This window comes from Kryptolebias marmoratus, linkage group LG10 (genome assembly GCF_001649575.2).
Source record: "Kryptolebias marmoratus isolate JLee-2015 linkage group LG10, ASM164957v2, whole genome shotgun sequence".
NCBI classification, from domain to species: Eukaryota; Metazoa; Chordata; class Actinopteri; order Cyprinodontiformes; family Rivulidae; genus Kryptolebias; species Kryptolebias marmoratus.
The window spans coordinates 10610907-10636139 of NC_051439.1; the positions used below are offsets into that span (position 1 = coordinate 10610907).

A 25233-nucleotide genomic window follows, 5' to 3' on the forward strand; every position below is an offset into this window, starting at 1 on the left:
ACTGAAGGCAAACAGCTTTGTAGAGTTGCTTCAAAGCTTTGGGAAGCACAAAGATGAAGCGTCACTTGTTCTTGGATTCTGGAGGCACATCTATGATTTGTCGTGTTCAGAGAGCGGGTTTTAAAACTAAAGTGTTGGTTTTTTTATTTTTTCTTTCCTGTCACAATTTGGTTGAACTTTGACAACATTTTAAAGGGCGAAAATCAAGAGGTAATGAATTTCTCATCACACCTGCGTGATTCATCCCTGCACACACAAACCGCAATAGCTGCAGGGTTCCTCAAAACTTCGACACACACACACACACACAACCTCACACGGGCTTGTTCACAGGTGGCTGTGGTTCCGGAAATGTTCATGAAGCACATTTTACATTCATGTAAACGTATGGGACTCTAACAATCTTAACGTGCCATATTTATTGATTTTTGACTGAACCTTTATTCTCTTAGACTGAAGCTATGGAGTTTTGTAGCTTTGGTGACACAAAAACCCAACTTTAATATCCGACACGATTTCAAATGTTGACCTGAAGTATCTAAAAGAATTAAAAGCTGCTTATATTGACAGCGGTTCAAAGAACTGTGGCATCAGGATTATTTAAGGTTTTTGTAAAATCAAAGCAATCTGAGTCAACTTTAGCCACTGTATAAAATTTGTGGTTAAATCCTTCACTATTGCATTTGTTTTTTGAGGTTTAAATAAATACACACCTATTGTCAAAACTAATATTTGTTCATTCATAGAGATTTTATTGTTCATAAGTTATAAAAGTGGTTAAAAATGAACATAGCTTCTGTTGGACAGGCAAACACCAGCAACACAAACATCAACTGTGTGCCATGTTGTAGAAAACACACTGCACTTTGTGCCATCACTGTTTTATGAAGTTTTTTTGATTAGATCTGCTCAAAAACTAACTGATAATGCTTGAGGATGCATCAAGTTTTCATTTAGTGTGATGCGTAAATTGTTTGTGCATTATGTTTAAATTTACCATTAAACAATACATATAAAATACATTTTTAAATCCTGCTGCTAACCCATTTTTTGTATATCTTGTGTTAATTAACAACATTTCAGGATAGTTTGACCCAAATGTGAATATTTTAATCTTAGTTGTAGTAATGGCTTCGGAGGCCGCCTCTTCCAATGTACAAAAAAGAACAAAAAGCCTTGGTAATGTATGGAAACCACATGAAGTCAGCAAAGCAAAGAACACGTCTGCAATTTTTCTGTTTTAGTGTGAAACGTTTTATTTCTTAACATTTATTTACAGTGTTCATAAAAAGTTGTTATTAAAAGTGCAACTGGGGCAAAGAACCATTGAGTATTACTTGCATGGACACAATAAAACACAAATGGCTACAAGACATAATCAAGTTCCAGTGGTATACAAAATGATCATAAACAAAAAAAAATAAAAAGAATTAAAGTTAATTATTTGGCACTGTTCTTCTCCTCGTTGAGGAAAATCCTGGACCTGCAAAGCCAAGAAATAATCATTTAAGTTGTTTTAAGCTTATCTGTGCAGATATATTAAGACGTTTAACTTGATAAAAAAAAAAACATTTTTCCCCTTGTGTGAGGTTATATCTGAAAGGAAAATTAAGCTTCCTCTGACCTGTTCAGACCAGGGGGTAGCTGGCTGCAGTGGCAACTCCACACTGGTTACTTTTGTTCCTGGACATCATGATGTACCCCTTGTCTCCCCACTCAAGACCCCAGCTGCACAAATCCACAACAAAACAGTGTGTCACCTTTATTTTAACGGCTAAAAATACAAGGCTTTAATGCTGCTCTCTGTTAAAATAACATAATCTGTTTAGGGCATTTATTGGCACATTAAGTAAAGTAAAAGCCACGTGTTTACCTGTTTTTGACCAGCCAGTAGTCCTTTCCCTGCTTGGTTCCATAACCCACAGCCAGCACACCGTGATCCAATTCAGTGCTGCTGCATTCAGGCTCATCATACACTCCTAAACACATGTTCCTCAGTTAGACTGATACGGTGAGTCGTAAAGGGCTATTCTTGGCTAATGTATGCTAACAAATGTAGGTACCTGATTCATACAGCTGGAAGGACGCATGGCCTGCATCAATGCCTATAGACACTGGTCCGATGGTGGCCACAGCCTGCTGCAGGGCGTTTTCATCACCTTGACTTACGTCAACGAAGCCTGTGCAGGTGGCGCCAATGGTATTAGGGTTGTAACGGCATTGTCCATCCTAATTGAGGGAAAAATGGCAAGGTTCGCCAAACATTTTCATTCTGGCACACTACAAATACATTGTTAAACTTAGAGCAAGATTTAGTTTAGGTTAAAAGCTAGTATGTATTGTTTCCACTAGATGGCAGTATTGTGTACTTCTTCCATGGAGCACCAGCAGTTTTTCAACCACACAACTTTTTATATTTACCTCAGCCTCATAAGGGTAGGAGTCCTCTGTGTCTATTCCTCCATTTGCTTGAATGTACTGGAAGGCGTAGTCCATCCAGCCGCCATTACAGCCCATGTTGCCATAATCACCAGAGCAGTCAACCAGCTGCTGCTCACTCAGAGACACCAACTTTCCTGTCTTCCTGAAGTTCTGACCCTCCAGTGAGCCAGTCTAGGGCACAGAGGAGTTCATTTTAAAGGTAAAACAATACATTTTACATGAAGCTTGGTGGATTATTAAATCATCAAGGTATTAGTGTGCGTACTGCACTGAAGGCCCAGCAGGAGCCACACTGTTTCTGGTCCTTGATGGGTGTGACGTATCCCTTGTCCCTCCAGTCGACAGTGTCGGGCAGAGAGGTTTCTTCAGGCAGCTGGAGGAAGGCAGAGCCACGGCGAGGCAGGGAGGTGTTAAAGGCTTTCAGGCAGCCCTTAGAAATTAATTGCCTGTACTCTTTATTTTCCTAAAAAAATAAAATAACATAAGAGAGAAACAATGTCAGAGTGTCAGCTAAAGGGAAAGTGAGAGATATGATTGACTCCATCCATTTTAAAATGTTAGACAATGGCATTAACAGTCACATCTGCCTTTCTGCAAATACCATGTCAGCAAAGTAGGTCATGCCAAGGCGGTAAGACTTGATGCCCTGATCTGCCATGATGTTGTGCACCAGCACCAGTTTGCGGTTGTCGAGCCAGACTTGCTTGCGATGAATCTCCTCAGATGAAGAGCTGTAAGATCTCCCTGTCAGTCAGAGAAAGATACAATCAGAAAGAGAAGGAAACTAAGGCTGACAACAGCAAAAGAAAAAAAAATACTTGTATTAAAACATTAGACTTGTAGTTTCTCACCAAACTTAAGTTTCCAGGCGTGAAACTCGAGGTCTTCCAGAGAAATGGTGGCACAGCTGGCCACAGCCAGAACAGCAGCAGCAACAAGCAGAAACTTCATCTTGACTAAACAGAAAAAAAAGCAGAGCTCCTTTATCACTTGCAGGAAACCACACAGGTTGTGCTACTTTAACTTTATTCTTTTGTACAGCTACTTCTTGATATAATGTCGGATGTCACCCCCTCACTGCAGAACATCTCTTCTATAACCTACTTTCTTTGAATTTCTCTTTCATCTCTTCTTCCACCTTCCTTTTCCTGCCTTTGTATCAGTGTTAATGTATAACACAATCTTGTTATCTGCATTGAAGCACCTTACCTGCCTCTTTCTCCGCGTGTGCGTGCGTTGAAGGCTATTTCCTCCTGCCGGTGACAGAGTACTGTTTGACAGTGCTTATATAGGTAACTGGTTATGACTCCAGTGTTCCTGTCAGGTGGTTGTCATGAGCTCATAAACAAAAAAACGGGTATGTCTGGCATTGGGAAAAAAAAAAAAAACAATGGGTGGAGTTTTGAATTATGAGAAGCTCGCATGGTGTTGAACGTGATCAACTTCAGCAATTTAAGGAACGTCAGAGGTACTCATTTAGTTTTTGTAGAAGTCGGTTACTCAGCATTTTGCTGTTCTGCCAAAATGAAGTCACATGATTTATGAGTGTTTTACGCTGGAAACCACAGATGGGATTTTATGCTCTCCTCTGATTCCAGTCAAAGACTCAAAGACTTTTCTAAGAGTTCAAAACCAAAAGTAGCACGAAAAAACAAGAAGTCATGCAAACGTGAGTTACTGCAAAACAGTTTCATATGAAACGGCAGGCAAAACTACCCCACGTTGGAAAATACTAAATGTACCTTGATGTTTTTTGATTTCTTTATAAAGGTGGGAGGTTCTTCAGCTGACACCCACTCACTGAAAGTCTGAGTGATTTACATGAACTAAAAGGATTTATGTGAAGCTTTGCCTCATCTTCCCTCTTCAGGAAACTATAGACTAAAAAGAAAAAAATACAAATTTGCACAATTTTGTTCAACTTTGATAAATGTTAAGTTTTCAAATGCTCTTTCCTCACATTCATATGAACACACACATCTGTTTTTTAATCACTAGATATTTCCTTTTACAGTTGTTCCAAACTATTTGCTGTATTTTTTAATTGCTAAAGCTTCCTGGATGGGAATGCAAAACATCTTTAACAGAACAAAAGTACAGTTTGTTTGTTTTTCTTTTTGGAATTTCCAAACCAGTTGTTGAAGTTTTTTTTTTTTCCTTGAATTGTTATGCAGATTTAAGCTCCAGCTGCCCTGTCAGGACTGAGTGGAAGGACCAGTTTATAATCAAACTGAAAAACAGAGAGGAGTCATGAGATGATAAAAAAGACAGCACATCGGGATGTTAGAATAGAAGTTGATTCAATTTTTCGAAAAAAAAATAAATTAAAATTAAAAATTAACCTATAGTTGATCTTTAGTCTGTCCTTCTGCCCTGTAACCAGTTTTTGTTTGACGGCCTGACTGATGGCTGTCACAAGGCTTTTAGTCTCATGACAGTCCTTCAAATCATAAAAATCCTGTGAAACACGAGAAAATTGAAAACTAAGCTGAAAGTTTACAGATGTCAATAAAATCCACTGTTCTTGTGACTTCAAACCACCTGTTTGTGTCTTTGGTTTCTGCAAAAATAGGATGACCAAGCTTTTTTAAATTCCTGTCTGAAAACAATGAGCAGTTTTCCTTTCAGTAGCATGGATGTTATTTTATGTTATGTTATGTTACTTTGTAATAATTTGCTAAATATGGTCTGTATATCTAAATTAAAGGCCTAGCATTCCTTCATCTGTTAGCACTTGGGAGTGTTTTGAGGATGAGTCTCACGCACACAGAGGCAAAAATATTACTCTCCTTTCAGTGGTGGGTGATAATAGGAGATATGTCAATCAGGCAAAAGAAATCTGTTACAAAAAGCAAATCAAGTGTCAAGAAAGTAACATACCATGAAAAGATACTTCTGTAATCATTACACTCTTGCCAGCAGCAACATTAGCGCCTCTCAGTTTTGTAGACAAGCGAAATGTGAAACACTGATCATCTCATTACATGAGCATCGCTCATTATAGTGACAGCGAGCCAAGAATCTGCTCTTCAGTTTTTAATACGTTGGAAATAGGAAGTGTAGGCAGGTGTTAGAATCTGAGCCACTTTAGATACTTAATTGGAATTTGGTGGAGGTTTTTGTCGCTCGCACCAAAGGAGGCGTGAGTCAGGACAACCAGGAAGCCGGCATCGTGTTGTGTGTAAGGATGACTGTGTGTGCTGTGGCAGCTCAAACCCACAATCAGGTTGTGACACAAACGTGTCAAAACTCTGTTTTCCTTAGGAGCTGACATTATGCTGCAGTCATCAGCCTATGTTTCAAATTCTGTAAACTCTGTTTTCTGTAAAAAATAAAAAATAAAAACATGGCATTGCCACTGTCTTTCTTCTCTGTCTCACTGGAGGTGCATATCAGTGGTGTTTTCCTCCTTTGTGTCCTTGACATATGCTCTTCATAAATACATTCTTTGTGATGGTATGTGGTTGTACTGCATACATGCTTGAACACGTGCGGTGTCCTTTTGCCGCCTAATGTCTACACAGTATTTTTGTAGTACCAGTTACGACTATTTGTCCATCCATCCATTTTCTTCCACTTATCAGTGGTCAGCGTACGAAGACAACAGGTACAGGGAAAAAAAACAGACATCTCTCTCCCCATCAACACTGCCCAGCTCCTCCGGAGGGATCCCAAGGCATCCCCAGGCCAAAGAGGATACATAATCCCACCAGCAAGTTCTGGGTCTGCCCCGGGGTCTGCTCCCAGTGGGATGTGCCCAGATAATTTTTAGAGTGAGGTGTCCAGAAGGCCTCCTAATCAGAGGCCCAAATCACCTCAGCTGACTCATTTCAATGTGGGGGAGCAGCAGCTCTACTTTGAGCTTTTTGATGACAGAGCTTGTCACCTGATCTCCAAGGCTGAGCTCAGCCATCTACTTATATCCAAGATCTTGTTCTTTCGGTTATGATCTATACATCATGATCACGAGTGGAGGTTGGAATGTAGAAAAACCAGAAACTTGAGAGCTTTGCTTTTCAGCTCACCTCCTTCTTAACCATGACAGACTGGAGCAGCTCACTCATTATTGTGGACGGTCACGATCTATCGATTCCCCTCCCACTCCACTTGAACTCCTCTGCTTGAGGCAAAGACTCGATCCCACCCCTGAGGGAGCATTCCACCTTTTTTTTCCGTTGAGAACCATGGCCTCAGACTTCGAAGAACTGACTACAACACCAGTTATTTCACATTCAACTGCAAACCACCCCAGCAGGCATTGTAGGTTATGGCCTGAAGACACCAACAGAACCTCATAATCTGCAAAAGGCAGAGACGATTTAACCCCTTCTCCAAACCCACAAAACACATGTAGACCAGGGGTTAAACTCACACGATCCCGCCTTAGAAACTCTGCAAGACTGAAGATCTCGATCCTCTGTTCCACGACCCGAAGTTGCTACTGTATCCAGTGTTTGTTCTACTTATTTTTTATTCCACAAACACGAACCTGGAAGAAATCAATGCGCAAGTTGCTGTTGTGGGTTGGATTTAGACTTTACTTTTCAGGTGTCAAGTAAAGACTGACACCAGACTGAGATATGCCAGAGTAGAACAACAGAAGAGGAAGATCCAAAAGATGGCGGGGGAAACTGTGTTAAGATGCTGACAGAAGACTGCATTTTGGTGAATACCATGAGCTCATAGAAGAAATGAGATGAGAAGATGCTGGTGAATGCTACAAGCTGAGGGAACAACACAAAACACCACATCAGTGAAAACAACAGACTGTTAAGCAACAGCAACATACCATATGCCATGCTTATGATTCTAACTTCCCCACTCTTTAAACCAATACAAATGCAAAATACTTTACAGGAACACATGAACATTACATGGACGTTTTTAGACTTAACTTTTATAAAATGTCATCATACTCCAACACGAAATTCAAAACGGAGTAAAATATTCCTCCATAAAAAGCAAGTTAGTATCAAACATGGTGACCTTTTGCTGTTGGTCAGTCTTACAAGTGAACATAGTTTATTACTGAGTGATTTTTTTCTGTGAATACTGAGATCAGCATTCACACTTATTGTGAGCTGGTGTCTATCTGCAGCAGTCACTGCGTGAGAGGCGGGGGACACCCTGGACAGCTCACACGTCCATCACAGGGGACACATGGAGACAAATGAGACAAACAACCATTCACACTCTTGATCACACCTTGCTGTTAATAGATCAAAACATTCAGCTTATTCAGGACATTCGAGCTATGACTTTTGGTATTTATGAACTTTATACCTTTTGAAATATTTTGCTTTCTGGGCCATTTTTTACCTGTTTGAAAACGAATGCGGCTCTCCTCACATCCTTCAAAATGTCTGTGCTGTTTAAAACCCTTTTTCTGCTCAATTCAGCATTTGTTCTGGTTCTGCTTTTTTTCAGCACGTTTGTGGCCTTTTCAACTGTTTTGTTTTGTCTTGCTTGTTTTTCAGGTACTTTTGTGCTCCTTTTAGTTTCTTTCTGCTCATTTAAACTTTTTTTCCGCTCTTTTCAGCTTTTTCTCGCTCATTCGGCTGCTGAAGTATTTCAAGTAGCTTCTTTAGCTTCTTCAGGACTCAGCGTTCACACCGCATTTTCCCAGAAAATGCAAATTCTCTAGTATCTAATTGTTTTTATTCTAACTCACTATGATTGGGCCATATCAAGAAAAAAACTGAGAAATCTTGATCTACATTATGGTTTGTTTATCTATAAAAATCTAGAAGTGAAGTTGCAGTCACACAAAGACGTAAAGGTTGGGATTTATCTTAAGTTCTGTCAACCATTTACAAAAGCTGTGAGAAAAGCTGGAGTCACGCGTTGGCACAATCGCAGATACAAGAAGACTAAAAGTTGGAATGTCCTAGTTTAGAGGTCAAAGGTCTGTATGTGCTTGTGTTCACGGTGTTGGGAAATAGTGGGAGCATGTTGTGATATACAGTGTGCAGAAACTAATGAGAGGTGACTACTTAAAGGCAAAACTGAAACTAAGTAACTTCACAGGAAACGACGCCGTATTCACCCGTTTTCACTCTGTGTAGCATGTTGCTTGTCACGTTGTGTTTGTTTGCTCCCTGACGTCAGTTTGGACAAACCTCAGCTAAATGTTGTCATTAGGTCATAAATAAACTGGAGAATTTACAGAGTTTAGCACAAGTGGAACCGAAACAAATCCCTGTTTTGTTTTTAAAGCTCTCTGAAAGAGAGGCGTTTTTGAACATAAATATGCATATCATGCAGCCTGTGACTGATCATATCATGGGTCAGTCACAAGCTAAGGCTATATTTGTCTAAATTACACATCATTTATCAGTACAAATTAGCTCATAATGACAGATTATGCACTGTACATTTGTACATCTGACAAATGGGAAATGTAAAAACATACACACACATATAATATATATATATATATATATATATATATTATATGTGTGTGTGTGTGAGTATGTTTTTAGACAAATATAGCCTTAGCTTGTGACTGACCCACGATCAGACACATTTTTATATTTCATGTGATAAAAGCAACACCCTGCCGATCATAATCCAGTCAGAGTTCTCAGTAACTCTTGCTCATATTGATCTGGGGTGGCGTTTGCAGTGGTACAAAGCCTCCAAAAGATGGCAGCATTTCCCTACACTTTCCTCTGATTATATTTCAGTTTACTGCACACCTAACACTCACACGTGTTAAGATATTTTAACTATAAAATAAAAGAACAGCTATTGTTAATTTGCACAATTTATAACCAGGATCAATCACTTTAAATTATGAAAATGGCAAGATTTATAATGAGTTCACTTGTGTGGGAGCTTGTTTGTCTCTATTTGGTTGGCAAATATTAGAACTATGCAGAGTTTGTTAACAGCTAAGCAATATAATGTGATGAAATGTGTGTGTGAGCGCACCGACGATGGAGAACATCCCGAAGGATCGTATGTGAGAAGAAACGTCTTTGTGACTAGGCAAGAAGGTGTTTGGAATGGGGAAACTGAGAGGAAAGCTGTTAAACTCTTCTAATTTCATTACTCTTCATGTTTCCTCAGCTTAAAGCCAATCGCATTGTTGGCTGCTCTCGAACAGGAGTCGCACGTAATCTAACAGCCACTAAACTGCAGCGGCGGCCCAGGCTGGCATACCTCTGCATACTGTAGAATCTGATTATTAAATCAATAACATAGCAGCATTTGGGACATTGCTGGGATGGCTGGCTTCTTCTCCGGTTCCACATTGCTGGCATTCAGCATTCGTTCCCACTTTATAGGTGACAAAGTGTGAATGTGAGCAGGAATTCAAATGGAAGGCCTGTTAAATAGGAAGAGTCACGCAGCAAAACTCTGGATCACATCTGGCCGGGCTGCGAACTCAGGGTTTAAAACATGTAAATATCTGCACAGTCCATACAACAAAAATCACCTGACATATTTTCTGCTAATGTCTAAGAACTGCACTCTTCTCAGTGCTGACTCTGATTTATTGAAGCGTTTATATGAATTATATCTTGGGGGGGGGGGAAGCACTTAATTTATCAGTTTAACTTAACTCAGTACTTCTGTTCAGCTACATTTACTAAATCTATTATATCACTGTTAGCTCCTGTTGGTTAAGATGTGTCACCGTGCAAAAGTCTTGAGCCAATGTCTTTTTGAAAATTTGATTTTAAAAAGGCTGATTTTCTTAAACTGGCCTTGAGCTATACTTTCCCTAATTTTCCTTAAAAAAAAATTTGGTTTGTTTGTATTTAATTTTAAAGTGACTATATGTTTCACTTCTTTTCAAGTTGGTATCTCTAAATAAACATTTTCAAATTATATTTTTTAAGCCACTTGATACTGAAGTAAATAAATGAAGGACAAATGTAAGCAGTTTTTTTTTTAAATGGCACACTACTATAAATATTCAGAAAATGTGACAATGTGCAGTAAAATATTTATTGACATTACAATCTTCTTGGACACAAAAATGAGAAAGGACACTCTCAAAGAAAAAAACAAATTAAAAAAAGAAAATATTCAGAAAGGTCCAAGTCTAAACACTTATGAGAAATATAGACTTAAAATAGAACCATATTAAATTAAAAATAAAGTCTTCACCAAGTTTTCAGACACAACCAGTTTGATCATGATCAAATATGTTTGGAGAAATGATCTGACAACATTTTAAACAAAAGATAAATAAGAAATTCCACCAAAAATACATTGCATGGGCTGCTCAATCACCTCCCAGTTTAAAAAACTCAATAAACTGAACCAGAGTGATTTCAGGACACTGGCCAACCAATCATAATACAAATACACATTAATACTGTTAAATAGAAACACTTTCTTCTGGAGAGAAATATTGAATTATATTTAAAAAAAAAGACTTCATGATGAACGTCACAAAGCATAAACTGCCATCATTTCTGCCCTTGGGTATTGCTGCATGTTGCATTTGTGAAATGCAGATAAGTGGATAATGACAACACAGAGCATGAGGCAGAGATAACCACTGGAAGAAATCCCTGCTCGCTGCTATTCATCCCTCTGCCCCTCTGTTCATCCCTCTATCCCTCTGTCCTCTGCAAAGAGTCTGCTGTGATCCTGTCTCTCTCAGTCCAAACAGGTCACCGGGGCTCTCATCTTGCCAGGGTCTGTGCTGCACCGGCACCGACCAGAGAGGCTCAGAGTAGAGAGAGAGAGAACAGCAGAGCCCAGATCGTGGCCAGTTCAGACGCTGGGTCTCTCTGCCGCGTTCCCTCTCTCTGCTTTATCTCCATGGTGCACACACGTCGACCTGGAGCAAGGCGGTATACTGGCATGGGAGGCTAGAAACAGAAACAAGGGGGTGGATAGATGTGGGGGGGTGGGTAGTGTGAGCGGGGATAAAGGGACACGCTGCTTCAATAGCGGAGCAGGTCCAGGTACTAATTGGATCTGGTAATGGCAAGTCAGTGTGACTGAAGGGCTCGTTAGAACCAGTACAGCTCCTTGCTTTTCTTGTGCTGCTGGAGGCCTGAGGAGAGAAAAAAGGCCGGGAAACAATGAGGAGGACAACAGCGAACAACAGAACACAGGTTGTCATGGAGCCTACTTTGGCCAAACATCCTGTGTCAGAGGAGCGAAAAGAGAGCGTCTGTGATGATTGTGATGCTTTGTGTGTGTGTGTGTCTGTGTATGTGTGTGTCTGCACATGTGGGAGTATCTGTAAGCCCGAAAACATTCAGCATCAAAAGCATATGCAGCTGTGCATGCATTTCATACAGTTACGCTGGCAATTAGGGTTAGAAAGTGACACCTCTGCCAAGAGTGTATGTTTGTGTGAAAGATTACAAAACTGCATTCTGCTTCAGTATTTCATTAAATATCTTCAGCTTTATCAATTCAGATCCTGCACAATAATTAAGTTCTTAGAAAGGCTGCAATTTTTCAAGCATGCATGTAATCATCAGTTTCAAAGTTAGTTGCAGTTTCTGTAAAAATGGAGTACTGAATGACTGCTGAAATTTGAGGAAAGGGAAACTGAGTTTTTAAAGTAAGCAGAAGACTAGTTAAAATCTAAAAGGAACAGAAGACTAGCTCAGAATCAAAAGTAATAAAATGCTAGGAAAAGCTAAAAGTACAAAATGCTATTGAAAAAAGGAGAAAGACACAAGTTAAAAGTAGCAAAAAGCTAGGTAAAAGCTAAAGGTAACAAAACGCTATCTAAAAGTAGCAAAACACAAGTTTAAAACTAAATACAGCAAAAAGTTAGATAAAAGCTAAAAAAATGGCTAAAGATGTGGTAACATCTAATAGTAGCAAAAAGCTAACTATAAGTAGCAAAACAACTGCTAAAATCTAAATGTACGCCTAAAGCAGATTTAAAAGATAATGTTTTAAAGGACTTGAAGAGATCTCGAATTCTATGCAGAAATATTTGTTTAAAAAAAAAAAAAGTTAAACTATAAAAGTTACAAGGACCGAAAATCGTGGCACCATCTCCTGAATGAGCTGAACATTTTGATACGAATAGCTAAAATAGCACAAAGGATGTTAGATTTTTTTAGTTAGATTTTCTTTTTTAATTATTAAAGATAAATAAAAAAACAGGGGAACAATCGTGTGAATGCTGACTCAGCATTAACACAATAAAGTACTTGTTTTACTATGTATGCATGTATGTTTTTAACCTTGTAGGATTTTTGGGAACAAAAAAAGTTCCGATCTCTGTGTCTACCCAAAAGCCTGACGTTATTGAACATGTACCTGCATCCATGTTGAGAGCCAGGGTCTGGCTAACATCTCCAGGGGGAAGCAGACTGGGCCAGGAGGTGGGGGGCTCCAGCTTGCTCACTTCGTAATGGCTCGGCAGGGTGGGTAAATGAGGCGGCCTCACGGTGGGCATGAGCAGGCCCCCGTAGTGAGGCTCCAGAGCCGACGGTGAGTACAGTTCGTGTAGAGGCCGCGGGGGGCCGTAAGCCTGGGCCTGAGGGTACCCCCAGCTCTCTGGCGGGTGAGGGTGGGGGTGAGGATGAGCGTGTGGGTGCGGATGGGCGTGCGGGTGCGGCAGGCCCGGATGTAGCCCCGATGCGTACGGGTCCATGGAATAGGAGGGCGCGCTCGTTTCGCAGTGGGGGCGGCTCTGAGGTGAAGAGTAGCTGCTGTCCCAGAAGGACGGGGGGAAGCTTCTCCGGCTGCTCGGTGAAGGGGCGTCTAACGAGGCAAAAAGAAGAAAAAGCAATGATCAAGTTTAGAGCTGCACAGCACTGGAGTAAATCATTTCATCAACACCCAATGCCAAAGGACTAAAGGCAGGCAATAATGTTTTTTTCCTGTGTAAATGCGTGTGAAACACTGGACCAGTTTTAGTAAAACTCTCTGAAAGTAATCATTGGATGTAAATCTACAACAGATTAACTTTTGGAGTCAACTTGATTCAAGATGGCCACCACAGCTGAGCAACCTTAGCAAATACAAAAATGGCCAAATCTCAGTCAGTTTTACAGCTATTGAGCTAAATTCTGGTAAGATGGAAGCTGAGCATGAATCCCAAACACATTCTCTGAGTCCTAACAGATTGTGCAAGACTTGTGTTCAAAATTTTTGCATTAACTGTTTGGAGTCAACTCTGTCTGTCTGTTAGCAAATGTTACTGAAACTTTCAGAAAATAATCACTGGATATACCTCTTCAGCTGATTCAAGATAGCCACCATGGTCAACTAATCTTCGAGAACACAAAAATGCCTTCAATTCAGTCAATTTTACAGAAATAAAAGTTTGATGCACATCTAAAACTGATTGACTGATTAACTTGTAATTAACTTTTGGAGTCAATCCAATTCAAGATGGCCACCGCAACTGCTATACCTCAGTCAATTTTACAGATAGTAAGCTAAAAATTGATGTGGTAATGACTAAGGGTCATCTCCAACACATACTTTAGCATTTGATCTCACAATACTGCATGAAATTGCACAAATAACATTATTTTTAAGGTTGCACAAAACAACAATAGTGCTATCATTTCTCAACGTAAGTCGATTAGTTTAAATCTCTGGAATGAAAGGCAGCGAGCGATATGCAGTCCTTCAATGAGTTGAAAAGTCTTTAATTTCTAGAAGAAAGCTGTGGAAAAGGAGCAGCGCGTGCTAGATGTCACTCACATGACTGCTACACCCTCTGGCCCAGATTTCTTCCCCATTGGATCATAGTGTCACACAGCCCTAGCCCCAACAAGACACAGAAATAAACACAAGCACGCGTTTGCAGACAGACAGAAAGACAGAGAGAGAGAAAGGGAGACACAAAGTAGGCAGAGAGATGCCCCTGTATCCTAAAATTCTATAAAAGGCAGACGCTGTAACCTGGAGGCAGCCCAAGGCTCACAGAGTGTTAAATCACTTGCTCTGGTGACACTTCTCATTTTCATGTCAGCCCGGTGTTCCTGAAAGTCTAAAAATGCACACACAGACCAGCAGTTCTGGTCTGAAACTAGCGCCAGCCGGACCTTTTAATGTCTCCACCTTCACCTGTTGTTTTTTTCTTCCCCCTTCCACTCGCTCCTTGCCCATGTCAGAATGTAAATACACTTTTTTTTTTTTAATTTTCTTTAGCATTTTATATTTAAATGTTCCTCCAAGAAAAGACTCCAAGTTAGTGTCCCCCCCCCCACCCCCACCCCACCCCTGCTCCCACCACAAGCGACAACATTTATAAATCCAACCAACCCGCAGGCGACTGACTGTGCAACCTTTGTGGGGTGAGAGTTGGAGCACGAGTCAGAATGGCAGCCGTGGAGATGTTTGAAGGGGATACGCCGGCGAGGCTGTACGCTTACGATCGGGTATAAACATAGCACCTGTTGTGAGGCAGGAAGCGTGTGCTGGTGCCGAAATGAAGACGTTCAGCTGGACAAGAAAAGAGACTAAAGGGACAGCACAGCAAGGGAGTAAGGTCGCTGCAGGGCCCTACATGGATATCTAAGGGATGCCTTCATCCCGTTGGCGGAAGGAGGCCTTCAAACAATTTAAATCACCTTTTTTTTATTGATGCAAACACACACACACAAACTCAAAAATCAAATAATTAAAACAAAATATATACCACCATGTTTTATTAGCACAGCTTCTGCGTTGAAAATGTGAACATAATGTTTCAAATTCTTGCATTTTCAGCTAAAAACGTCCTTCTTCATCTATTTTAGCCCAGCCAGAATAAAAGAAGTCCCCCCTGACTGCCAACAAGCCGTTGACCTGCACGACCTTATGCCATGACCTCCATAAAAAAGCAGCCCTTGAGTCCTGTCACTTGATCACATCATCTGTCTGACCCTCTGCTGGGCTCTGCAGAACTATGAGCTCACCCATGGGGTCTCAAAACCTGTGCAAGAACCCGTAAATCTGGATCACGACCTCCTGAGGAAGATTTGTTTTCTTTGTTTTGTTTTTTCTTTTGAAGGAAGGACATTTGCAAAGTGTTTTTAGTGTCAAAGGCACAATATGTCAGTTACCTGTGCCCTGTTGGTCTGCCACCCTCCGTTTGCCCTCTCCATCCATGTAGGAGCTGAGGGCTCTGGAGAAGTGCTCGTCCACCACGCTGCTGATGTCTCCATGGTAGTAGGTGAAGAGGACGCAGCGAGAAGTCAGATACTCCGCCTCAGGGGCCTCCTGCTTCTCCTTGGGGCCCTCAGCTGGCCTTGGCACTGCTGCTGCTGTGGTGTAGGAGGAGGAGGAGGAAGAAGAAGAAGAGGAGCTGGATGAAGATGAGGAGGCAGTCGACCCTCCGGTGCCTGGGCCCCCAGACATCCCTTCGGGAACGCTGGGAGGGTTCATAAAATCCCGACTGAGGGGCGCAGTGCTGCTCAGACCTGTCGGAGCCTGTCGGATGTGTGTGATGGGGGTGGGTGGGAGGAGGGGGGGGTGACAGGGGGTGGAGACAGGTGTTGCAGAAGACACTTATTTAACTGAACATGAGCCATTTTGGCAAAATGTTTTCCTCTGTGCATGCGTGCGCACGATCAAGAAAGCGTGAAATGAGGCGCAAAATGGCACAAACTGTTGATTAAACAGCCTAAATTATAAAATGAAAACATTAAAAAATTATAAACATGTTAAATACCCTGCTTTAAACAAATCTGGTTATTTGCTTTTACGCACAATTCGCTTTTACGCACAAGCCGCTGAAACTACAACGCCGTCATGAACATTTCTGTTTTCTTTGTTTCAGTAACTCTAATCTCTACTGGAACTAACAGCTGTCGGAACACTTCGATAGTAGCTCACCCCCTACCTGTAAGCTATTGATGAATGCAGGAGCAGTCGGTGCGTACGGTGCGTAACGTCCATAGGCTGGGTACATAACATCCAAACAGCTCATGGTAAATGAGCGGTGCCTTCACTCTTCTGCTGAAAGCGACCCCAGTAGGCGAGGCAACATCCCGTCTTTTTAGTCGAAGCGGCTCACTGACGGCTGTTCAGCATGAATAAAAGGAAAGAAGGAAAATAGGGGGGGAGCCGTGCCAGATTGGACATAGCCACTCCAGAAACAGCGCACCTTCTCCGCCTTCCAGCGCGCCCCGCAACAGCTGCGGCAGCAAAATGTGGTGAGGTTTATGAAGCGAGCACGAGGGTGTCTTGTCCTGTACCTTGCATGTGTCAACCCCTCCTCCCTTGATCCGCCCCCCCTGCAGCTTCACTTACTTCCCTCCACCGCATCATTAGGCGGATAATTAATTGCTCAAACTGAGTTTTTCATTTCACCTAGAAAGAAATATTTCGGGAATCATACAGCATATTAAAACCAATTAAAGGCCTGGCATCACTTGAATGAATGCATATCACCCGCCGCCTTTCATGCCAGAGTTTTAGACTAAAATAATCTTTTACTGAAAAATTATGGAGTTGTAGCTGTTTTGGTCAAGCCTTATATTATACTATAGATGTCACCATCTTGTACTGGGTTGACTCCAAACTTTGTAGATCATTACTTTCTGAGAGTTTCACTAAATTCTGTCCAGTGATTCATAAGATATTTTGCTAACACATTGGCATTAACTTTAAAAATCAAAACTGCCTGAGTTTGGAGCAAAGATCTTGCACAATCTATAGTGCTCAATGTATGGGTTAAAGCGTGACTCTCTGCTACTTCTACACCAAATTTTAGCTAAACATCTGTATAATTGACAAAGTCACAGCTATGTTTGTGTTTACTAATGTTAGTAAGCTGCAGCAAATATCTTAAACTGTTAATCAGTTAAAGTTAATCAGTTGTTCATGTGCATCTAATGATTACTTTGTGGGAGTTTCATTCAAGTCCATCCAGTGGATCAAAAGATATTTTGCCAACAGACACACAGGGATGACTCCAATAGTTAATGGCAAAGTTTCAAGCAAAACTATTGCACAAAGTATTGTGCTCAAAGTATGTTTTGGGGAGGATGTTCAGCTACTACCACACCAAAGTTTAACTCAATATCTGTAAAATTGGCTGGGTTGTCACATTTTTTTGTCATTGCTAATGTCATTAGGCTGTGGAGGTTATCTTGACTGTAGTTGGCTCCAAAAGTTAATCATATGTAATGTAATTATTACTTTCTGAAAGTTTCATTAAACCCATCCAGTGGTTCATGAGATATTTTGCTAACAGTGCAGTCAAACAAATGCATGCACTCACACACAGACATGGACAAAAAACATTACCAACACTTTATCTTCAGCATCGACGGATAAAAATACAAAAATATTTCCAGGTGTGGGAATGTAAAATTCCCATTTTGTTATAAAACAAGCGTTTTTCAGCCAACTCTAACTCCATATTTTCTTACTCTTGCTGTAAACGACACGTCATTGACTTACACAAATAGCTCTGGATGAAGTCATTCAGCGAACCAGACACACACAACAATGAGCACATGATCCATGCGGGTTCTGTGCCTTTTTTTATTCCACTCCATGTAGAAAACTTTGTGCTCCGTCCAAACTGAAAGTGTATCCATGGTCTTAAAACAGCCATCGGTTGCCAAGTAAACCCTCAAGTCATCTGAAGCATTTAGTGTGCTCCCAGTGCGACACATAGGTGTCAACTATAGGTTGCATACACTGGTCATACCAACTTGGAGGAGAAAGGCACTCTGCACAAATCTATGACAAATTATCACCTATCAGCAGTGCAAACAGAATACCTTTTCACACAGGCGCACAAACAAATAAAAAAACACACAAGCAACAGAAATATCGTGTATCCAGGTGCAAAAAGGTCAAATTAAATAAAAATAAACAAGTTTTCCAAAGGCATTAATGCGTTTTGCTTAGTTGCAGGTGCCTGAGGTTTGGGCACGCCAGTCTTTTTGACAGGCACTTTAGAACGCCTGTGAGAATAGTGTGGAAAATTTGCAGAATTCCATGGACGAGTGTCAGATGAGGTGGAATGTCTCTGATGTGTGCTAGTGGACGAGTTCCTTGGGAAGTTACATGGTCCCTCTGCTGCGTTCTCCAGATGGAGAACATGACCAACAACCTGCTGCGCATACATAACTGAAGGCCTGTTAGTGGCATGCTGAGGAATCAAACATGCTCTTAAAAAGCAAGCAGACAAAGCTGACAATTAAATTATCATGTTGGCTTGATGCATCATAAACTGACTTTAGGGTGCTTTTCTTATCTTAAGTAACTCTTATTTCGATGAATGTGTCAATTTCTAAATAAATTAGAGAAGCTACATTTTCTGTGAAAATGGGTAAAGGCTGAGGATTGAATGACTTGACTGAAGAAAGCTGAAACAGAGTTGTTAAAGCTAAAAGAAGCACAATACTAGCTAAAAACTAATAGGAGAAAATGCTTGCTAAAAGGTAAAACTACCCCCCAAAAAAAGCTAAACGTACCTAAATGCTTTAAACCAAGGGTAAAACTAAATGTACCAAAACAGTGGCTAAACTGTAAAAGTTCCAAAATGTTACCTAAAAAATAGCAAAATGTTGGCTGAAAGCTACAAGTGGCAAAATGCAAGCTAAAAAAAAGAAAAGCACTGGGTAAAAGGATCAAAATGTCAGCTAAAAGTAAAAAAAAAAAACACTGGCTAAAAACTAAAAGTAGCAAAACATTAGCTAAAAATAGCAGAACACTAAAAAAGCTAAAAAAGTAAATGTAGCTAAAAGCTAGCTAACAGCGAAAAGTTGCAAAAACATTAGCTAAAAGTAGCAATATGCTATATAAAGGCTGATAGTGACCAAATGCTAACTACAAATAGCAAAATAGTATCTCAAAGTTAAAAGTTGCAGAAGACCAGCTAAAAGTTACAAAATGCTAGCTGAAAGTTAAAAGTAGCATAAAAAGACAAAACTAGTATAACTAAATTTTAAAGAGATCAGTGTTTTTGAAGTAATTACCTGTCTTTTTAGTTTTTTAGGAACATTTTTTTATAAATAGAGGTAAATATTTTTGAAAACTGCAAAAGTTACATAACCCAAATGTCATAGTCGGAATGTACCGAATGAGCTGAATATTTTCCCATATAAATAGGTAAAACAGCACAAAGTATGCAGAGGTATTTACATGTCAAAAAAAGGTTAGGGAAGAGAAGCCAAAGAATAAGGAGAAACGGATTGCTGTAGTTTTCTGTAAATTATCTAAATACACTTTTTTATACAGAGCATTGGCCATTCCTCACTGGGTAACATATTCATTCTGAAGCCCTGGATCCATGCTTTTGCAGGGTAAATGCAGGACAGCACAGGACTCACAGGGGAAAGAGAGTGATGCAATGCTAGAAAGATCACTGTTACACCAGCGTGATCAACAGCTGCAGCTGATGGAACGGAAGGGAGGTCACCATGAGTATTATTGGCCATGACTAAATTTCTGTGTCTCTCATTCTGTCTCTGCCTTTCACTTGTTTCCTTTTCCCCTTGCGACAAACGCGCTCTTTCTCTACTTATCCAGCGCGCACGTGCGAATGCACCGGCGACAGTGCTTGCAGGGGCATGTGTCGTCGTTAACGAGATAGAAAGAACCACTACCAAGATGCAGAAACGTGAACTTAAAGCAAGAGAGAGAGAGAGAGATTAGAAAAAGGTTAAACAGATGTAACACTTTGCATGTGAAGAGCAATCAGCTGCTTTTGTGAGGGATTCTGTGTGCAACTGTGTGTGTGTGTAGGGGGGGTTGTCTAGATTTACTTGTATAAGCTGAAAATAAACGGAGGTTACATCATTCCTTGTGACCCTTCAGCATGACCCCGCCCCTATTAAAAGAGGTCCGACCAGGCAAAGTCTCTCATTGGCTGAGATGTTGCAGGCCAGTTGAGGTAGTAACAGCAACCTGGTTTTATTTAGCTCACTATTCAAATTGCAACAGCACCATTAATAGCATATACTCCTTGCTAGAAGTACCTGAGAGTAATAAAAGGGGAGAAAGCATAGATATTAATGTCATTTAAAAGAAACTTTTAGTGATAGGGAGCAAAGCGGGGTTTGTTGAAGTACATAAACTTAAAACCATATAGGCCACCTCCTGAAACAACAAGTCCTTTATTAATGTCTCAATGTGGCTTGATCCCAAGAGGGCTGGACCTCAGGATTCCACTGTTGTTTATGTGCCTCGGTGTGTATGTGTGTGTGTGTGTGTGTGTGCGCGTATATGTCCAAAAGAGAGATGTACAGCTGCCCCGTTGTCCAGTTCCACACAAACTAATCTCAGCTGTTCCGAATCATCAGCCGGTGTCATCGGAAAGACACCCCGGCTCTTACAAAGGCCCCACATATGGACAGGTCTGGCTCGTTCGAGCTCCTACACAAATGTTGGTAATAAATCCTCTGTGATAGAATGTGCAAGTGTGCGGCCTATTTTCTTTCTCAAACAGCCCAGCCATTGTCCTCGCGCAGACCACCAGGACCCCAGAGTTCTGAAGTCAGAGAAATGGGAAGGAGACTTGACTTTTGCTTCACCATTTCCTCCTCCGCAGCGCACGGAGGCAGACATTTTTCTCTCACGGAGCCGATCGGTTTCTCACAGCCTTTTCAAGCTCATATAAGTTGACTGTCCTGTTGGATCTGATTAAATCCACTGCAGAAGGCAAAGAAAACACTTTTAAAACTATCACTTTTACAGACATAACTATCTTAAACATGCAAACAAAACCAAGCTTAGATGATGTTTCTGTTACTGTCCTCTCCTGTGATGAAATTGTCTCGTTAACAAGTTTACCTGTGAGGAATTATTTGGCTAATCACCCTTGAATTGGCTCACATTTCACACACACTGATTAAGACCAGCCCCGGGGTTCATGAGATTTCTTCACTGTTTCACCTTGGGCTTGTTGGACACTTTGGATCATGGAAGCAGACAGCCTCCTCGCCGTTTATCAGAGGCTAACGTCCTGAAATGGACAGAATGCAACAAACTGCATCCTCAGAGAGGCTGACAAGTGCTACATTCTTCACATCCTATTACGTTTCTTCTGACGGCCTCCTGTTGGGGCGGTGAATTTAGCCTCACACAATTAATTTAACCTGTTTGGATGGAAACATATTAGAATCAAACATAAAAAAAAGGACTGGTCCGCAGATGGCGGGGTCGGTCGCCGTTCCTCCGTGTCAGAGGGTGAAGCAGTTAAAAGGGCGCCACAGGTGACAGCGAGGCGGAGGGGAAATAATGCAGAGGGTAGACTGAGGGCAGAATCACAAATTTGGCATGTCACATGGTCAAACAGTGAATCGGGTTCCTCATCAGCGGCATGGTGTTGTGGCTTCAGAATGCCAGGTATGGAGGTGAGCTCAGACCCCAGCTTTAGTCTGTGCACCCTTTCTGGCAGCCAGCGGGAGCAGCTGAAAATGGCGATGTTGCTTGTGGCTGCACGTTGAATGAGGCGGGCTTTGATCCCTCCTTGCTTGAAACCTTCTGGATTGCAGAAAAAGAACATCTCTGCAAATGTAAAAACCAGCGTGCGTGCAAAAACAGCTGAATTCAGATGAACGGTAAGACAACAAACATTAGAGTAAAGAAAGCACACATTTTATTTTTCCTATTTGTCTTCCTTCTATTTGCCTCTCCACACTCAGGATCTGTGATTTACTCACCGGTGACATCATGGAGACCGCAGCTATTTTTATTGGATGGTAAATGGCCAGCTCCGCTCCATGCTATGCCACCTGTCCAATCCGCAGCAGTCAACAAGGCCCTGGAGGGGGGAGAAAGTCAAGCACCCAAAAATGATTGAGAGTTGAAAGGCAGAATATGATACACGCATGCCATGCTACTGTCCTATGCGTGTTTCACGAGTCAAATGTCTCATTGCTGCTTTACACTCACAAAGTGCGCTTTATCAGGCTCTAATGTCGGACTCCTTGGCTCTTTGCATCCTCTGTCGGTAAACAATTTTGGAGTTTTGCGAAACAAGCTGTTTGTCGTTTTCTTTCCTGCAGAGTTAAGATGTGTGGTTGTGAGTGTCAGTGTGTATGAGAATGGATAGGGGAGTGTTTGGCACAAATAAGGTTATTCCTGTCTCTGCGTTGTGTCTTTCTAAGTGTAATTTAGTCACAGGTCCTGCAGAGGGACCTGAGGGTGGCACCGTTTCACCACAATGAAAGATTAATGAAGACACATGAATATTTCAGATACTGGTAAACAGGAAAAATGCAAAAGTTGAACACAAATCTGTGCAAAAGTCTTGTGATGTAAAAAGCGAAAGGTGGAAGGGTGTTAATGTTTTTGCCTGTGTCTCTGTCTGTTGTGTTTGCAAAATATCTCACAAACCACTGGATGGATTTTAATTGAACTTTCAGAAAATAATCTTTGGATATACATCTACAACTGATTAACTTTCAGAGTCAACCCAATTCAAGATGGCCGCCACAGCCAACTGATTGTTGGAAATGCAAAAATGGCTATAACTTTAGCCATTTTCCCAAATACTGAGCTAAATTGTGGTGTGGATGTAGCTGAACATCAGTCATAAATTACTATACGTGCTACACATTGTTCAACATTTTTTGCTTAAAACTTTGGCATTAACTGTTGGACTCAACACCGTTTGTCTGTTAGCAAAATATCTCATGAACCACTGGATGGATTTTAGTCAAACTCTCTGAAAATAATCACTGCCTGTACATCTACAGCTGATATATTTCTGGAGGCAACGCATTTCAAAATGGCCACTACAGCTACTTGAGCTTAGCAAACACATAAATTGCTTGAAATTAGTCAGTTTTATTGAGCTAAAATTTGGTGTGGTAGTAGCTGAGAGTCATCCTCAACACATATTCTAAGACCTAACACATCTTGTGAGATCTTGTATGAGATTGTACTTAATATTGTTTACAAGGTTTGACTTAAATGGGTATACGTCCACCCTTTTTCATCATAAGATGATTTTAGTTGTAGTAGAAAGGTGGCTTGTGATTTGTACTCCGTCAAGTATGGCTGGGTCTTAGATTTAATTTTATTTTTCATGGCTAGGTTTTGGTTTTTTTATGTTTGCAAGAGACGGTTCACAAACTGAAAACCTTGGACTCAAACCCTTTGTTTATGAAATGTCTTATATCTCTGTTGGCCTGGAAGCACAGCTGTCCCCAACCTTTTTAGCTTCTGACCCCAAATTTAACAGTGGCAAAGACTTGGTTGATCTATACAGACATTGCAAAAAACAGTAAACCAAAAACAAAGACATACTGACACCACAGATACCTTAAACTCATATTATACAACTTTTTTTTAATTATTTGTAACCGTTGTTGTAACAATAGTAATAGAAATGTGTTTCTGGAAGATGTTTAAATTTTGTTTAATTTCTGGAGATCACCTCAGGACCCCCATCTTGGTGTCCTGTGACTCCCAGTGGGGTCCAGAGCCCAACCTGTCCAGGTTACAGCCCTGCCTCACCTGGTGACAGCTGGGATGAAGTCAGGCCGATGGACGAAACAGTTGTGGGAAACAAATAAAATGTTTTTACAGATACTGCTATTAGAGTCATACAAAAAGCAAAACAGAAGAGTAGTCACAAATTATCATTTATGGGAACTAAAAACCTCACATGCTGTTAGTTAGTTTCTCGACTGGATTTTATTTTTTCTTAATTTAAGAGTCTCTAGGTCCACCTTGTGACGAAGGTATGTAATGACAAGTATTTATTCTGTACAACAAATTCTACCACTAAACAATTGTCCAGTCAGTTTAACTTTTTTTTCATCTGATTAAAAACACCAAATTAAACATTTATTCTTTCAGCAGCCAACAGGATCTTCTGATCCCATCTGTAATTAAGAAAACACCTATGCAGTTCCAACCTTACCACATGCTCATAATAAACCCTGAGTTTATTATTTTAATATTTCTTTACATATCAAACATTTATTGATCTTTTTTTTAAGTTTACCCCCCCTCCCCCAGCATTGTTTGCAAAGTATGCCTACATTTGATTACATTAAAATCTTTTTACAAAGACAAAAACATTATTTTTTTCTTTTAACACCCTTTTTCTGAAATTCTGATGAACCATTCTTCATTGTTTTCAGTTATATGTGAAATCCTTAAATATTGCTTCAAAAGAGGCAGAAACTGATGAAAACAAGAATGTGAGCTAACATGTTTTAAAACTTTATTTTTTTGTACAATAATCAGAATGCTCTTATTTCTGCTCTGTTTCGAGTATGCGCGCTCATTTATGACTTGTTTAAACCTTTAAAGATACATTTAACATTTACAAAGATGCAGGCGATCAGGTTTCGTAAATTAATGTGGCGTAGTTACCCCTCCGAGCCGCTAGGGGGCGCCTGCTCGCTGTGGATAAATGCCTTCGCGAGTTGACGAGGGCCGCCCAGCCATGTTGAGGAGTCTGTCAAGCAAACTACTGCCCGCCATTGTGTAGAAAGCAGGCTCTGTAGAAAGATAAGGGCGCTTGGCTGAAACTCTTCAATAGCTAGATTATTTCTACACCCTGCCGCTTTTATTTAGGACTAAATACACTTACACAGACTCCGGGGGGGAAAGACATGTCAGCCAGCAGCCTTCTTGAACAGGTAAAGAGCGGTATTTTCTGAACATTAACGACGGGGCCAAATTTGTCAGCATCGCGACGGCTAGCGCAGATAGCTTGTAGCTCAGAGGCAGCGGCAGTGGCTCAGTAGTGCAGTAGGCCTGACCACCTGCTAAAGGAACTGACTGCTGAAAACACATCTTTTCATCTATTTTTTCCCCTTCCTCTCTTCTCATAAATCAAACCTTCATGAATCACCTGGACCCAATCCAGAGACCGAAAGGCCAAGCTAATAAAGGTAAGTCTTGGCGTTTTTGACCGGGGTGGGGGGGGGGGGGGGG

At 40.9% G+C, this 25233-nt stretch overlaps 3 protein-coding genes across 4 annotated transcripts in view; 1 reads left to right on the forward strand and 2 right to left on the reverse strand.

Moving 5' to 3' along the window:
- Positions 1-1236: 1236 nt before the first annotated feature.
- Positions 1237-3791, reverse strand: ctsl.1 (cathepsin L.1). 2 transcript variants are annotated; one of them, XM_017409624.3, is made up of 9 exons: positions 3652-3791; positions 3294-3398; positions 3044-3186; positions 2708-2905; positions 2422-2613; positions 2064-2229; positions 1874-1979; positions 1625-1728; positions 1237-1483 (listed from the first exon to the last, which is right to left on the reverse strand). In XM_017409624.3, exons 2-8 carry the CDS (start codon positions 3391-3393, stop codon positions 1629-1631), a joined length of 1005 nt encoding a protein of 334 aa, XP_017265113.1. In that variant the 5' UTR covers positions 3394-3398; positions 3652-3791; the 3' UTR covers positions 1237-1483; positions 1625-1628. The 2 variants fall into 2 exon arrangements, with proteins under 2 accessions (XP_017265113.1, XP_024862322.1); XM_025006554.2 differs by having other exon boundaries at positions 3656-3679.
- A 6585-nt stretch (positions 3792-10376) lies between these two features.
- On the reverse strand, positions 10377-16549 carry vgll2b (vestigial-like family member 2b). Its single transcript, XM_017411031.3, has 4 exons — positions 16217-16549; positions 15438-15804; positions 12694-13140; positions 10377-11461 (listed from the first exon to the last, which is right to left on the reverse strand). Exons 1-4 carry the CDS (start codon positions 16301-16303, stop codon positions 11418-11420), a joined length of 945 nt encoding a protein of 314 aa, XP_017266520.1. The 5' UTR covers positions 16304-16549; the 3' UTR covers positions 10377-11417.
- An 8176-nt stretch (positions 16550-24725) lies between these two features.
- Positions 24726-25233, forward strand: part of ythdf2 (YTH N(6)-methyladenosine RNA binding protein 2) — a 7687-nt gene continuing 7179 nt past the window's right edge. The window contains exons 1-2 of the mRNA XM_017418696.3: positions 24726-24935; positions 25166-25190. Coding sequence (XP_017274185.1) covers positions 24909-24935; positions 25166-25190 — 52 coding nt within the window. The 5' untranslated portion in view covers positions 24726-24908. The remainder of the gene's footprint in view (positions 24936-25165; positions 25191-25233) is intronic.

Excerpts from the sequence above, each read along its gene's own strand:
- ctsl.1 (XM_017409624.3), bottom strand. The coding sequence starts at position 3,393 with ATGAAGTTTCTGCTTGTTGCTGCTGCTGTTCTGGCTGTGGCCAGCTGT. Across the intron at positions 2,906-3,043 it reads TGACCTACTTTGCTGACATG|GAAAATAAAGAGTACAGGCA; the intron begins GTATTTGCAGAA and ends TTATTTTTTTAG. Across the intron at positions 1,729-1,873 it reads TACTGGCTGGTCAAAAACAG|CTGGGGTCTTGAGTGGGGAG; the intron begins GTAAACACGTGG and ends GGATTTGTGCAG.
- vgll2b (XM_017411031.3), bottom strand. The coding sequence starts at position 16,303 with ATGAGCTGTTTGGATGTTATGTACCCAGCCTATGGACGTTACGCACCG. Across the intron at positions 15,805-16,216 it reads CATTCATCAATAGCTTACAG|GCTCCGACAGGTCTGAGCAG; the intron begins GTAGGGGGTGAG and ends CACATCCGACAG. Across the intron at positions 13,141-15,437 it reads GGCAGACCAACAGGGCACAG|ACGCCCCTTCACCGAGCAGC; the intron begins GTAACTGACATA and ends TTGCCTCGTTAG.